Genomic DNA, 16550 nt, shown 5'->3' on the forward strand with positions numbered 1-16550 from the left:
CAAATGCCTTAGCCATCTTTTAGACCATAAAGTTGCCCCAGCCCAGAGTTATGGGTAACTGAAGCTTTTGATAGAAAGGATTTCTTTTAAAGCATGTAAACCTGGGAAGTGAAGAGGAGCCATTTTGGAGGCAATTCAAGAGAAGAATTTCTATGAAGCAAAGATTCCATACCCCAACAGTGCAGAGCCTTTTGATGTACGAGACTCTTAATATCTCTTTAACAGATAGGTCCTCTAAGGCAGATACCACAGACTTGCTAGTCTTTCTGAAACCTTTTGAAGACCAAGAAGCTTTTGCTGTTTGTATTTAGGAGGCTTGCGTCCCTTCACCCCTGTGTGAAGAGAAAGGCCGAACACCCAGATTCTGGATGTATTAATTACTATTTAACTTCTTTGGTCAAAGATAAACTGGACAACAAACTCAAGGAAACTAAGGTTGGATTCCATTCTTAGTCTTTGAGGGAAGCCACCCTTTTTCTTTTGGGAGAAAAATGATATCTTCCACAACATAGCAGATCACCATGCTTTTATTGAGCCCCTACAAAGGTCTGAACAGTGCAGTCATGAGTACTTTCCAGCGTCATGGCCAGAGAGGAGCTGCTGTTGCTACCATTTACTAACAAACTAATACCTACGCCCAATGTCTGGCAGCCTCAGTACCTTCACATGTTACCTTGTTGAATTAACCTTGTCTCCCTGTAAAAACTTTCTATCCTTCTACAGTTGAATTGGTATTTGCCCATGAATAGGCATGTGAGACAGAAACACTGGTATAACCTTTTGGCCAGGAGCAGATTTACTACGAAACAAACATTGGGATGGCACAGGGCCCCTAATGGACAAGGGCCCCCCAAAATTCAGGGCCAATATCCGACAACCGGCCCAAGTCCCAGCTGGTGGTGCAGTAGGGCTCAGGCAGGCAGGCTGCCCGCATGCTGTGGCTGGTTGCCCCACGCTACTCCCAGAAGTGGCCAGCTGCTGGCATGTCTCTGCATGCCCCTGGAGGGGCGGGGGAGGCATCTTTGTGCTGCCCCCCTCCCCCACAAGGGGCATGCAGAGATGTGCAAGGAGCAGGGCTAAGGAAGCTCCCTGCCAGCTCTACCTCCCTCCCTCTGTGCCACTCCCAGAAGCAGCTGACATGTCCCTGTGGCCCCTGGGGGTTGGGGGGGCTGTGTCTCTGGGTGCTGCCTCTAGCCCCAGCACCGACTCCGCAGCTTCCATCGGCCGGGAACTGCAGCCAATGGGAGGTGTGGGGGCAGCGCCTGCGGGTAGCAGCACATGGAGACACCCTGCCCCACTCCTGCTTAGGAGCTGCTGCCAGAGGGGTGTGAGCGCTGATCGCTTTGGGAGCCATGCCACCCAAGGTAAACGTCACCCCGCCTGCATCTAAACTTCCTCCCAGAGCCCACCCCCTGCACCTCAATTAAGGTACCTCACTTTATTTTCATTTACTGCCCCTTACTTATAATACAGGAGGAGGATGAAGAAAAAAAGAAAAAACAGAAGGGGGTGAGGGGGGCGGTCAGGGAAAAGAGAATGTTCTTTTCTTGGCTGGGTCCCAAGGAGGAGCCCCAAAAATGAAGCTGCGCACAGGCCCCACTAACTAAATCCACCACTGCTTTTGGCTGACAATATTACTAGTATATGAAGTCAGAAGTGTGGCTGGCCAATGTTGCCTCTGGTCACTGCAATATTCACCACCAGGCTCTCATACACAAGGTATAGCTGATGGATTTCCTAAGCAGAAGATACTTTCATCTACTCCTTTGATACAATCAGATCAATGGATTGTGCATGGGTCATCTGTGCTACCTTTCATCCCAAAACCATGATATACTGTATCAGCTCTAGGGCCAGCAAGCATAAAGGCTGCCAGAGCACACTATTTTATATAAGTTTTTATACCAGGCTCATCAGCACAGTATCTAAGTACCTTTCAGTAGTGCACTAAGAAACATGACTATTATTATCATCATGTTTGTTCGCTAATTCTCCCCAGAGAGAAGTCTGAGCAGTGAAGCATTTTGTTCACATGCAAAAGTCATTTTCTCTGGTGCACATTCCCTATATGTACCTGTTTACTGAGCGAGATCAAATTCGACTTTTTAAATATTGCTTTCCCAACCTAGAACTCAGTTGCTGGACACTAGCTCAGGTTGAATTGGAGCAGGTAAGCTCTATTTGGTGCAGAACAGTGTCAGTTTAAAACAGAAGAGTGCACACGAGTTAGAACAGTACAAGTCTATTCATCTTTTTTTCCTGAAAACGATCTCTGGGCTGGGATCAAATGATCCCAAATTTGCACCACTGAATCTGACTTTGTGCCCCAATGAGACATACCAATTTTCAAGACAACCGAGTATGCATATGGAATTTAGAGCACTTTGAAATATCAGCTCTTAATATGGGAGCTTGGCCATGAGCTGCCTCCCATAATGCTTCAGACCAGACTTTCCTATGCCACTCAAGCAGCACAAAGGGAACAAAAGTCATCCCTAAAGTTCTGGGTACATCCCCAGAGGAGATGTGACAGTAGTGCCAGCACATGGAAAGTAAGGGCATGTTAAGGGCAAGGAAAAAGTATTTTAAGTGCATTTGCACTGCAGTTATTTTCAGCTGAAACATGACATCCATGGAACCACTGCAGCTAGTACAAGTTAGAGCAGCCCCTTGGCTGTTTTAAGCGGAGCTGGGGCAGTGGATGAAGGAACTGGTTGATGATTCTCTGCTCAACTACCTTTCCTCTTCTGAGCTATCCTAGGTTGTCCCTGTGGGCACTCTCCTAGGCTTACACACTTGATTTTTTATGCTCCCACAGGCCTGAGCAGGGAAGCAAGTAAAGGAAAACCACAGGTACTCTGGTCCCTCCACTGCAACAGAGCACACGGCCACCAGGGAAACTGTCCAGAAGGGACAGGACAGCAGCTGCTTAGAACACTCTTGGCTCATGTCACGCAGCGGCTGCTGGGGTAAGTTCTGCTCCTTTCTTCCTCCTTGTACCAAAGCTAATTCAAACTTCCGTTTTAAAGGTTGGGGGTGAAGCTCAGGGAACATTTTCAACTCACAACCAAGTACAAATATTGTTAACAACTGCCCTTAAGGGCCACAAGTGACTATGCCTGTCCTACAGGCTTGACCAACACTGATTTATTAATCCTTTGAACTGGTCAAAGAAATAGTGGATAAAGGAGAAAGCAGAAGTTTATGTGGACTTTCCTAAAAACTAATAATTGATAAAATTTCTCACAAAAGGCTATTACAGGAAGTTAAGTACTCATTGGAGTAAGGAGCAAAGTCCTAAAATGAACTGAAAACTAACTGGGAGAAAAACAAATAGGATAAGTAGATGGTTTATTTTCGACATGGTAAGAGGTTAATTGCAATATTCAACTCTTGGGGCATCTTAAGACTGGTATTGTTTAAAATATTTATGGATTATCTAAAGGAGGTCAACAATGAGGCAGAAAAATTTAAAGATGACTAAGTTATCTTAGAAGTCACCTACTACAGGACAGGCCCAACAAAGAAAATAACAGAACGCCACTAGCCATCACCTTCAGCCCCCAACTAAAACCTCTCCAAAGCATCATCAAGGATCTACAACCTATCCTGAAGGACGACCCATCACTCTCACAGATCTTGGGAGACAGGCCAGTCCTTGCTTACAGACAGCCCCCCAACCTGAAGCAAATACTCACCAGCAACCACACACCAGAACCACTAACCCAGGAACCTATCCTTGCAACAAAGCCCGTTGCCAACTCTGTCCACATATCTATTCAGGGGACACCATCATAGCGCCTAATCACATCAGCCACGCTATCAGAGGCTCGTTCACCTGCGCATCTACCAATGTGATATATGCCATCATGTGCCAGCAATGCCCCTCTGCCATGTACATTGGCCAAACTGGACAGTCTCTACGTAAAAGAATAAATGGACACAAATCAGACGTCAAGAATTATAACATTCAAAAACCAGTTGGAGAACACTTCAATCTCTCTGCTCACTCGATCACAGATCTAAGAGTGGCTATCCTTCAACAAAAAAGCTTCAAAAACAGACTCCAACGAGAGACTGCTGAATTGGAATTAATTTGCAAACTGGATACAATTAATTTAGGCTTGAATAGAGACTGGGAATGGCTGAGTCATTACACAAAGTAAAACTATTTCCCCATGTTATTTCTCCCCCCCCACCCCACCCCCCACTGTTCCTCAGATATTCTTGTTAACTGCTGGAAATAGCCTACCTTGCTTGTCACCATGAAAGGTTTTCCTCCTTTCCCCCCCCGCTGCTGGTGATGGCTTATCTTAAGTGATCACTCTCCTTACAGTGTGTATGATAAACCCATTGTTTCATGTTCTCTGTGTGTGTATATCAATCTCCCCTCTGTTTTTTCCACCAAATGCATCTGATGAAGTGAGTTGTAGCTCACGAAAGCTTATGCTCTAATAAATTTGTTAGTCTAAGGTGCCACAAGTACTCCTTTTCTTTTTAAGTTATTTTGATTAGTGCAGTTAAGACTAGTAAATGCTTTAGAGGGATTCAGAAGGGCTGAATGAGTAAGTAGTAAGACAGATCAAATTCAATGTTTTTTCAATGCACATTACCTCACGTTTGTGGAATAATTTGAAATCTAACTATTCGGGGTAGGGTGGGGTAGAGAGAGGAAAAAGGACTGACATCCTTTTGGGCAGCTGAAATAAAAAAAGGCTGCTCATTGTGCAACAGCAGTTGATAAAGCAAACAAAATATTAGTATATACACAAAAATGGGATGAAAGATACTGAAAAAATTTATGCCAGAAAATACTTTTAATAAAATCACTTATTACTTCCTTCAGTAGCATAGGTTCCATTGCTCTTTCTAGAAAAAGAATTTCCAGCAAACTCTTTATTGGTTACTAGCTGGAAAATTTGACACAAGAATCCATTCTCATTTTGAGCGAAGTCAGTAAGCATGGTCTACCTGATGATGACACTACAAAAAAAACAAACAAAAAATACAAAACCAAACTGCAGCAGGATCTGAGAATCAAGAATAAAAATTTGCTCGAGTTCCCTAATATTTATCAAGCAATGTTGCTGTTCTCCCTCATTCAGGCAATATAAGGGGAACGGAAGTTGTCCACAGTAGGGCATTTGCGGGTACCCCAACATGTGGAGAATCCATAACAGCACAGATCCAGCATAACTGGCTCCTACACACCCTAGTGCAGTGTCCTGAACAGAGAATAAGTTGGAGCAAGGAGAGGAATAGTTTGAGCATGCTGTGCTCCAGCTAACCCCAGCTGGCATATGGTTGTTCAGGGACCATTATAGCTGAAACTGGAGCTGCCATGGCCTGGACAGACAATTGGAGACCTATAACTCACTGATTCTTAGCTTCTTTACCCTTTTCTTAGGCTGCCCGATCTGGCTGCATGGGGAAGGAGAAGCCCTCTTTTGCAAGTCAATCCCTTAAATTTAGGCAGGGTCAGTCAAGTACCTATCCTGTTCACTATGAAGCACCTGCAGCTCAACAAGGAAGCAGACAATACAGCATCCAAAGCAACTCTCCTCCCTCTCATGTAATACAGCAGACAGACAGCTAGGGAACTACTAAGGAGCTGTTCAGAGCACTCCCGACTCCCATTACAACTACTTCTGGGAAACGGCATGCAGCTGGAGGGGATCCCATCCAACACCAGCCCATACCAATAGGACTGGCACACCACACCAACCACACTGCAAGTGTGGCTCAAGGAACACACTTTCAATTCATAATAAAAGTGAAACATCTCTTCAAGGGCCATAGGTTGAACACCACTGGTGTGAAGTCAAAATGTAACTTCTCTTTATACGGAACAAAGGGATGATCATTAAAAAGATAAATCACTAGCAGATGCAAATTTACAGACATCAACCTTTCCACCACAGAGAGCTTTTGGTCAGGCAATTAAACTCAGTTATTTTCAAATTAAAAGGCAACTGCTGATTTTAAAAGCATAGTACGGATTAAGTTACACATGGTGTGGACAGTTTAAATGTGCTAGCCAAGAGAATATACAATTAAATATTTATATAAGCAAAATAAAAAAGTGTGAAAGTTTTCACCAGTTGATGTTACATTGTTTGGTTTGTTAACTTGCTCTTGAGGATTATAGGAAGTAGGTATTCACCAATGTGAACTGAAAGTTTTAATACTCTCTACAAGTATTTTGGCAATAGTGTACATCTGCACATGAAACAGACAGCCTTTTTTTTTTTTTTTTTTTACACTAATGGAAACAGAGTAAGCATGTTTACATTAGATAAGACTCCCTGCAACATTGTACGATATTTGCAATTCATTTTGTCTACTGATTTAAGACTTGTTGCAGGATCTTAGCTAATACATGTTTATAGAAGTGAGGTTATCCTAGAATGGATACAACAGTTTAACACTTGGATAATCCAATATATTAATGAAATAATTTACCTGGTTCTTCCTTAATAAACTGCAAATCTTCTGGATATGGGACTGACGGCTGCATCACTGAGCAATCTTCTAAATTCTCTTCATTATTAGGTGGTATATTGTAAATAAATCTCTTTGTAGTTTGGTTTTTCCTTCTTGCTTTTCCTGGTTCTTGAACCGATTGTCCCTGTGAGGCCATGTCATTCCACACAAACACTTTTCCTTCACCTTGAGATTCATTTTCAGCCATTTCAGGTGAGCTATCCTGGACCCAACTACAGTCATTCATTTGATAGTTTTCAATTTGGCCCTCATCAATACAGTAACCATCATTTTCAGTTTTTATACTACTTGCCAAGTTAGTAAGATTCCGTGTTGCCCAGAAACTGGCAACTTTCTGATCTCTTGATGAAGGCAGACCATCCCGACTAACAGATCTTCTGTTATAATCCACTACTACAGCCTCTGGAGCTTCTGATTTAATGCTTATATTTAAGGCATCTTTAATGAAATTGCGACAGGACTGGACAACCTCAGTCATCTGAAGATAGCTGGCCACTGACATCACTTCAATGGCATTTTGGCTTGTGAGGACAAGGTTACCAGAATATAAGAAGTCCAATATGACAGAAAAACCTTGAACAGCAACAACATCTAAATAGGTAACAGTGGTTTGGTTACGGCTTTCTTTGTTTGTAAAGCAGTACAGAGTCTTAAAGAAACGGCTGCCAGCAACCAGGATGTTCTTGTGAGCTCGGAAGACCCTCCCACTCACCACAATGTTGACATCACAAAGAATGCCTTTCTTCCTCTGTTCATTTAGTTCTTGCAGCAGCTGATAGCAATAAGAGTTCTCATTGGGCCTACTGTTGTAGTCGCAGTACCCCTCATTTGTCAACTCAGATGGTATTTCTGACTCCTGCAATTAGAGGGGAAAAAAGTTAACTCAGTTAATTTCCTTCTTAGTTTTCCCAATGCTGCCAACAGGATATGAAAATAAACTTAAGTTAAATATGTAATACAGAGGAAAATGGGGTTTATATCCTTCATTTCTTTATGGAATAAAGGCAACATGAAATACAAGTTTCCAGAAAGTTTCCTTGTGTATTAGAAACTCAGGGCAGTTCTACTATTTTTTCAGTTTCAGGAAAAAGGGGTAGATGAGCTTTAAGTACCACAGAAGAAATGTAAGCCACTGATGGAAAGATATTTAGCTCGGGTATTTAAAGTGTTCATTTTTGTTAACACAAATGCGTGAACTAGAAGTTAGAAGACATTTACATTAAAGATTCAACCACCAACCTGTTCAGGTAAGAGCTAGGAAAACTCCCTCACACCAATTCTCTGGTCTTACATAGAGGCCTCAAGTAAAAATGGGGAGACAGGACTAAGAAATTCCCAATATATCCTTCCACCGTCCTTATCAGCCTTCCACAAACAAATGGAAGCAAAATGAATACAAATGCCACCCTGCCTCCTTTGCAGATCACATTTAGTAATAAACTATATTCTAATGAACATTTATAAAAGTTGGTGTGCTACTGGACATAATTTTCAACAAGTACTTAATTTTCAACTATAACAGTTGGCATCAGAGACTTGGTGGGACAATACACGACTGGAATATTGGTACAGAAGGTTTCAGCTTGCTCTGGAAGGACAGGCAAGGAAGAAAGGAAGGAGGTGTTGCCTTAGATCTCAAAAATGAGGTTGAGATAGAAATAGGACACAGACTAGTTGAAAGTCTCTAGGTAAGAATAAAGGGTAAAAAGCAAGGGTAATGGCATGCTAGGGGTCTACTATAGACCACCTAACCAGGAAGAGGAGGTGGATGAGGCTTGTTTATAAAGAGCTAACAAAATTATCCAAAGCACAGGACTTAGTGGTAATGGGGGACTTCAACTACTCAGATGACATCTTTTGAGAAAAAACAACACAGCAGGGCACAGATTATCCAGCAAGTTCTTGGAATGTACTGGAGACAACTTTGTATTTCAGAATGTGGAGAAAGCCATCAGGGGAGAAGCTGTTCTAGACTATTTTGACAAATAGAGGAACTGATTGAGAATTTGAAAGTGGAAGGCAGCTTGGGTGAAAGTGATCATGATATGATGAGTTCATGATTCTACAGAATAGTAAGAAGGAAAACAGCAGAATAAAGAAAGGATTTCAAGAAGGCAGACTTCAGCAAACTCAGGGAAGTGGTAGGTAAGATCCCATGGGAAACAAGTCAAAGGGGAAAATCAGTTCGAGAGCTGGCAGATTTTCCAAGTGACATTATTAAGGGCACAAGAGCAAACTATCCAACTGTGTAGGAAAGATAGGACGTATGGCAAGAGACCTCCCTGTCTTAACAAGGAGTTCAATTATTTGAAACTCAAAAAAGAATAAAAAAAAGCAGAAACTAGGTTAAACTGCAAAGGAGGACTATAAACAAGTAACAAGTATGCAGGGACAAAATTAGATTAAACCGGCTAGAGACATAAAAGGTAACAAGAAAACATTCTACAAATTAGAAATAAGAGGACAGGGTAGTCTGTTACTCAAGGGGGGGGGGGGAGAGAACAACAAAAAATGTAGAAATGGCAGAAGTGCTAAATGGCTTTTCTGTTTCAGTTTTCACCAAAAAGGTTAGTAGTGATTGGACGTCTAACAGAGCGAATATCAGTGAAAATGAGGTAGGATAGGATGCTAAAATAGGGAAAGAACAAGTTACAAATTAGAACAAGTTACCAGGGCACGGTGAAACATATCCTAGAATATTCAAGGAGCTGACTGAAGAGATACGAGTCATTAGTGATTATCTTCAAAAAAAAAATCATGGACGGGTGAGACTCCAGAGGACTGGAAAATGGCAAATACAATGCCAATCTACAAAAAGGGGAATAAGGACAACCCAGGACTTAAATTACAGACCAGTCAGCTTAACTTCAGTACCTGGAAAGATAACGGAGCAATCAATTTGCAGACACCTAGAAAGTAATAAGGTGATAAGTAACAGTCAGGATGGATTTGTTAACAACAAATCATGGCAAACCAGTCTAATGCCTTTCTTTGATAGGGTAACTAGCTTTGTGGATGGGAAAAAGTACTAGATGAGACATATCTTGACTTTAGTTAGGTATTTGATAGTGTCTCACATGACCTTCTCCTAAACAAACTATGGAAATACAACCTAGATGGAGCTACTATAACATGGATGCATAACTGGTTGGAAAAAACTGTTCCCAAAGAGTAATGATCAGTGATTCACAGTCAAGCTGGAAGGGTATATTCAAGTGGGGTTCCACAGGGATCAGTTCTCGGTCTGGTTCTGTTCAAAATCTTCATCAATGATTTTAGATAATGGCACAGAGAGTATATGGTAACAGGGTTCAAGTACATAAATGGTTGTTACAAGGAGGAGGAAGGTAAATTATTCTCTAACCCAGGGGTGGGCAAACTTTTCGGCCCAAAGGCCACATCGGGGAATAGAAATTGTATGGGAGGCCATGAATACTCACAAAATTGGGGTTGGGCTGCAGGCTCTGGGGTGGGGATGAGGAGTTTGGGGTGTAGAGGGTGCTCTGGGTGGGACTGAGGGGTTTGGAGGGTGGGAGAGGGATCAGGGCTGGGGCGTGGGGAGAGGCTTGGGGGTGCAGGCTCTGAGAGGTGCTTACTTCAAACAGCCCAGAAGCAGTGGCATATCCGTTCTCCAGCTCCTATGCAGGGGCATGGCCAGGCAGTTCTGCACGCTGCCCCATCCGCAGGCACTGACCCTACAGCTCCCACTGGGGCACTGGAGGGGGCCATTGGAGCGCATAGGAGCTGAAGTGGAATCATGCTGTGGCTTGCGGGAGCTGCATGATACGGCTCCAGACCCTGTGCCCCGGCTGGAGTGGGACCCAGCTGCATCGGGCAGCCCCCGATGCTGCACCCCGGCCGGAGCATGCCCGAGCCATATGGTGCGATTCACAGGCCGCAGTTTGCCCACCCTTGCTTTAATCTCTGAAGCTAGGACAAGCAGCAATGGGCTTGAATTGCAGCAAGGATGGTTTAGTTTGGACATTATGACAAACTTCCTGTCAGGGCGGTTAAGCACTGGAATAAACTGCTTAGGGAGGTGGTGGAATCTTCATCATTGGAGATTAAGAGGTTAGACAAAATACCTGTCAGGGAGAGTCTAGATTAGGGGTCTCAAACACACAGCCCGCATGTGGCCCACCAAGTTATTTCCTCCGACCTGCCATAGGCGCTGACTCTGTGGGTGCTCCAGGGATAGAGCACCCTTGGGGAAAGATTAGTGAGTGCTCTGCACCCACTGGCAGCCAAGCACCCTTCCTCTTCCTCCCCCCCATGTGCCGCATCCCTGCTCCTCCGCCTACCTCCCAGCGCTTCCCAACCCAGCTGCTGCCAAACAGCTATTTGCACACTCCAGGAGGGGGGGGGGGGGGTGAGTACCAGGAATGCAGCATGCTCAAGGGAGGAGGCGGGACAGGGATTTGGGGAAGGGGTTGGAATAGGGCATCTATACAACTTCCTGCGTAGCAACTTTAACCAGGGTTGAGCACACAGTCCATTCCAGATGGGCCAATACTCCACGTTACTTTCCTCTCTAGGCTGTAAACAGAGACAAAGTTCCAAATAGCCTCTAAAAATCCCGTTATTCTCCATCCTAGAACAGTCCCTAGAGGCCATTTCAGATTGTCCCAGAAATCCAAGGCAGGATTTTCCCTACCTCAATCCACATGAAGCAGCAGGCTGCAAGAGTCCTCTACCTCTCTTAACACTAATGCAAGACTTAACCAACTTGCTTCCTGCAGGACAGTCAAAGGTAAATCCCAGCCTGGAGATCTGCAGGTTTCCCTGAAAGAGATTCGAGCTGCTCCCCCACCTATCTATCTTTGCCATTCTGCAGACGTTTGCTGGTACAACCCCAAATCTATTCTCTAATCCTGGGGATGCAACAGGGGGAAGAGAAAAGCTGGAGTGGCTGAACATTCACTTACAGCACAATCCTAGCAGGATCTCATATACAGTGTCACTCTAGCTGAAATCCCAGCCACAGCAGTGAGGGAAAGATCTGGAAGGAACGCAAATGACGCAGGGATTTTACCAGGGTTTCTAACCTTCCTTCACAGCCCTTAAGACTAGTTGATGCAAAACATTGCCAGCTAAGTGGCCAAAAACAAAATGACTGTCAAAATAAGCACTGACTTTTTGCAGTACAGTTTTTAAAAAAAAATTTATACACCGACTTTTAATAGCATACTATATTACTCTTTTTTCATTTTTGACTATACTTTTGTATCATTGTATGGAAAGGTTTCAGTGATGCAGACATCAGGCCAATATACTAGTCCTCATGTGGCCCTCATGGTGATTTGAGTTTGAGATCCCTGGTCTAGAGAATACTTAGCCCCACCATGAGTGCACAGGACTGGACTAGAACAGTGGTTTCCAAACTTATTCCGCCGCTTGTGCGGGAAAAGCCCCTGGAGGGCCACACCAGTTTGTTTACCTGCTGCGTCTGCAGGTTCGGCTGATCGCAGCTCCCAGTGGCCGCGGTTCGGTGCTCCAGGCCAATGGGAGCCGCTGGAAGTGGCATGGGCCAAGGGACATGCTGGCCACTGCTTTCAGCGGCTCCCATTGGCCTGGAGCAGCGAACCGCGGCCACTGGGAGCTGCGATCAGCTGAACCTGCGGACACGGCAGGTAAACAAACTGGTGCGGCCCGTCAGGGGCTTTCCCTGTACAAGCGGCGGAACAAGTTTGGGAACCACTAGACTAGAAGACCTCTCCAGCCAGGTTCTTTCAGAAAGTCCTACTATTCTATGATTCTACAGAGGCAGCCTTCACCATTAGTTCAGAAAAAACAAGTGGAGAGAGTACTGAAGGTGATTACTGCAAGTGTTAAAATACCACAAAAGCCTGAATTACTAAACCAGGAAGCATCTTAAAAATGTTCCAAAAGGATTTGCCATTATAGTAGTACTTAAATGTGTAACAAGTGTTAACAAGGGAATTACATGCTTTGCATTTATACACCATTTTTCATCAGGGTCTCTCAAAATGGCTTGTAACAATTACTGAAGAGAAAGAATAAGGACAGGCAAAGAGGCACCAGGCAGTGAAGTATTACTGGTTTCCACTATCTGCATTGACCTATAGCAGTAAGTAGCAGACAGGAGATTTTTGAGCTGAATTTTCAAAAAGGGATGGTGAAGTCAAATGATGTGGCAACAGCAAAGAAGTATCCTCTGAACAAGGAGGAACTGGAGAGAAAATTGGAAAGGGTAGAGTTGGCAGACTGGGATATTCAGGGTGGCCCTAACTGAGATGGAGTATTGCCATGAGGAATACTAAGAAGGCAGCAGAAATTTTGTAGCAGATCAGTAAGAGATGACATGGTTTCAGGACATTGATAAATAGAAATAGAGTTGTATTAACTGTTAGGAGAGGGCCACAGATGTTTCAGCACAGGCTGGACTCTAGACAAGTGATTTAGGAGGCCACAGGCTAGAATTTCAGTAATCAAAGTGTGAAGAGAAAAGCATGCTATCATTGCCAACTATAATTCATATTTTTAATGCCTATCATCTAGTCTGACCTATGTAACATACCAAATTTCACCCAGTTACTCCTGTATTGAGCCCAATAACTTGTGTTTAAGTAAACCAGATCTTCAAATCAAAACTGACGCCTTTCTGGAAGACATCAAGCGATATAGTTGGTTTGCACCAAAACTAAAATCATTTCCCCACAACACTCAAATAACTTGGATATTTTGTTAGTAGCTCTCAAACTCAATCCAATGTGGATCATGAAGAGGATGGCTGCAAGACTGACCAAGACTTCTCATAAATCAAGTTTTAGCTGCTTCTCTTTAGGTAGCAGCTATTACCCCAATGGGGCAGAAATGGAAGTAAGATTGTGCTGCAGCAGTGATCAGGACTCTGTCTCCCTGTTGGGTGTAGCACTCAATCAACTCTATACTTTCCTAAATCACCACCCTCCTCACAGCTGACCACATGCAAGGTGTGTAAAGAAAACCAGAATGGTGAAATATGTATGTGATGACTGGAAATGGTTGTGGTTTTCTTAGCCACACCTTAGAACACCCTTGGTACATCCATTCAATAATATCCCAAAAACTTCTATCACAGAACCATGCCATGCTCCCCACTCAGAGTACCCAACTTCTTGCAGCAACTAAGTCCTCAAAGGATTTTGAGACTAGAGTAACAGAAAAGAAACATTGGACAAGAAACCATTTGTCACAATGTATACCCACAGCACACTTGTGCTTAATATGGTCTCTCCTAAAGGAACTTGATTCATCTATTAGTTTATTAAAAAAAAGAAAAGAAAAGATGCAAAGACATTTCTGATTAATTCAGAATAAGATGTGACGATCTAACAAGTAGCAATTCCTCAAAGCACAGATGATTGCGACGCCAAACAAACATGTTCTTAAAATGCAGTAAATTAGTGAGAGATCTTGAACTAACAAAGAGATACTTGTTTGGCATCAGTCTCTGCTGTCTCCTGGGAGCAGGAAAGGACCAAAGGTATAGGTGTATGAAGAGTAATAGAGAAGTAGTTATCCTTTCAGAGTCCTCCATATGTTGCTTTGTTTGCCTTGCAGCATCCTTCCTCCTTTATCCAATTAGTTAGTTCTTTCCCCATCAAGTAAACACTGCCAGCAAACAAGCCCTTTCAGGAGAGAGAGAGAGAGAGAGAGAGAGAGAGAGAGAGAGAGAAGTAGTAATTTCCTGGCCACAGTTTTCTAGCCAAAACCTTCTGAAATGTTTTCTGTCAGCTGCCATGAGGTGGAGCATCACCTAAACATCACTCACACAGACCTTGCCTTATTATTTAACATTTATGTTGCAGTAGCACTGGACAGACACAATCAGATTGGGCTCCATGGTGGCAAACGCCACAGAAGATATAAGACAATCCCTACTTCAAAGAGCTTACTTTTAAATCAGCAAGTAAAGGTGGGGAAGTAATCCTTCAAACGGGGATACTCGAACATTTATGAATGAAACAGCACCTCCTATTCATGACTGCATGATATTGAGGCAATTATGGTTCCTGTTGAAAAGTGATACATCAACTATTCTTCTGCTTTCAGAGAACTTCTGCCTTTAACCAAAAACGTATTTCAGACTGAAAGGGAGCTTTTGTGGTATTACCTGCAAAGCCATAACTTTAAAAAAATGTTAGGTAGAGGGGAAAGTAAACTGGTACCCCACCACATGCATTTACGTACAGCAACAAAAGGAACACAGACCAGAGTAAAGCATTTTTGCAAAACTTATTAACTAAATAAATCTGTCTTAGTGCAAGAGTCCACATTTTAAAAACCTGTAGAATCAGTCTACCGCAAAGTGGATAAAAATCAGTGACTTTTTTTTTTTTTTACTGAAATCAGACTTCTCATTATTTAAATTATAGTACATTTTTATTAAAAAATTTTAAAATTAAATCAGAATTAAATACAAAATATGTGAAGGTCTAAACTTATAATTTTTTAAAACATTTAAGTCAAACATAATGCTGACTCCAGGAGCCTCTATTAAAATCTGAGTTAAAGACTGCTTTTCTATATAAAGATAATTTCCCTCCAATTCTAACTTTTTTTCTTTATAAGCATGGCACAATAGGTCATGTACTTTATTAAGGGCTTGTTTTAATTAATATAAATTTTATATGCTGTTTGTGTATTTAATTAAATTTCAGTTTCCTTCCTAAGGTAGCTTGACACAGATCATGAGTGAAAAGGTAATTATCTAGTAAACAAGCAATATATCATTCACTATTTTCTAACATACTAAAAGGTACAATTAATAAGAATCTAAAAATATTAAGCTAAATAATTGCTTAAATAAATGTACAGTTACAGCCTACCCTCCTAAGTAGCAAAAAGATAGAGCCTTTACACTAGATTTGGTATATTTAGTTGTAAATCAACATGTTTTAATGCTTATATAAGAATGCACTCTTCTGTAGAAAACTGAAGTACAAAAGGAAAAGCTGATCAAAATCAATTTAATTCGAGGCTTTCCACTTAGTGATTTAAATCGCTTTGAGTTAGATCAATCCACCCAAGTCTACCACATACTGTAAGTAATTTAAAGGCAGGCAATATTTTTGGCTTATAGTAACTGTATTTAAAACTAGTTTACAAAGGGGGAAAAAAAGACTTAAGATTGGTGCCTCAGTAAAAGGCACGGAATCACAATACCCTTGAATTTATAGCAGCAGCAACCACTTGTGATGTATTTTGGTATTCCAAGTGATCTGTGCCCCTCTAAAAAAAACCTGAAATCACTGCTCTCATTTTTGTGAGTCTATTGCCCAACAGATCTATAGAAGTTTCCACTGCTTTAGTGTCTAATACCCACAATTTCCTTTTCTCACTTGAACAATGGCATTATGCCATATGTTTGTTATTAGCAGCTGTTAAACATGCCCTGCAGTTGAAGCTTGTCAAGTCAAGAATACATGTGTCTAAGATCTCTCCTAGCTTTTTACTAACTCTTAAAAGGCTTCCTCCCCCCATGATGTTTCCTCAAAAATTTAGGAAAAACATGCTAAGGAACACAAATTACCTATTTAATATTCCAACGTTCTAAATATTTGATATCAGGGAATTTTTTTTAAAGGCATATTGTTTTGGTGTTACCAGATTAAATTTAGAGGTGGAGAAAAATGTAAACACGATAGGGATGCGATAACACATGGGAATAGAAATGTAACAGAAAAAACCCCATTGTTTGTTGATTAAATTTGGGATTAATGGTGAATGTGATTTAAGATATTTGATAACCCAGTAAAACCATATTTATTCTTTTGAACATTCTTTTTTTTTTCCCTGCAAGTTTTTGACTTGTATGAATCTCATAACAAGGATTCAAGGATACAGAGATCAGTACCTTCCATTTGAAAGTTCAACCCTCTAAAGCAGGGGCGGGCAAACTTTGACCTGAGGGCAGCATCAGGTTTTGGAAATTGTATGGACAGCTGCTTATGGGAGTCTGTGCCTCCCCGAACAGCCAAGCATGGCCTGGCTCCCACCCTCTATCCCTGCTTCTCACCCCCCGAGAGCCCTCCCCCATCCCC

General features: G+C 42.3%; 1 protein-coding gene across 1 annotated transcript in view; it reads right to left on the reverse strand.

Moving 5' to 3' along the window:
* Nucleotides 1-16550, reverse strand: part of ZBTB10 (zinc finger and BTB domain containing 10) — a 36600-nt gene that overhangs the window by 15346 nt on the left and 4704 nt on the right. Inside the window, exon 2 of the mRNA XM_038391346.2 lies at nucleotides 6463-7360. Coding sequence (XP_038247274.1) covers nucleotides 6463-7360 — 898 coding nt within the window. The remainder of the gene's footprint in view (nucleotides 1-6462; nucleotides 7361-16550) is intronic.

This window comes from Dermochelys coriacea, chromosome 2 (genome assembly GCF_009764565.3).
Source record: "Dermochelys coriacea isolate rDerCor1 chromosome 2, rDerCor1.pri.v4, whole genome shotgun sequence".
In the NCBI taxonomy this organism is placed as follows: Eukaryota; Metazoa; Chordata; order Testudines; family Dermochelyidae; genus Dermochelys; species Dermochelys coriacea.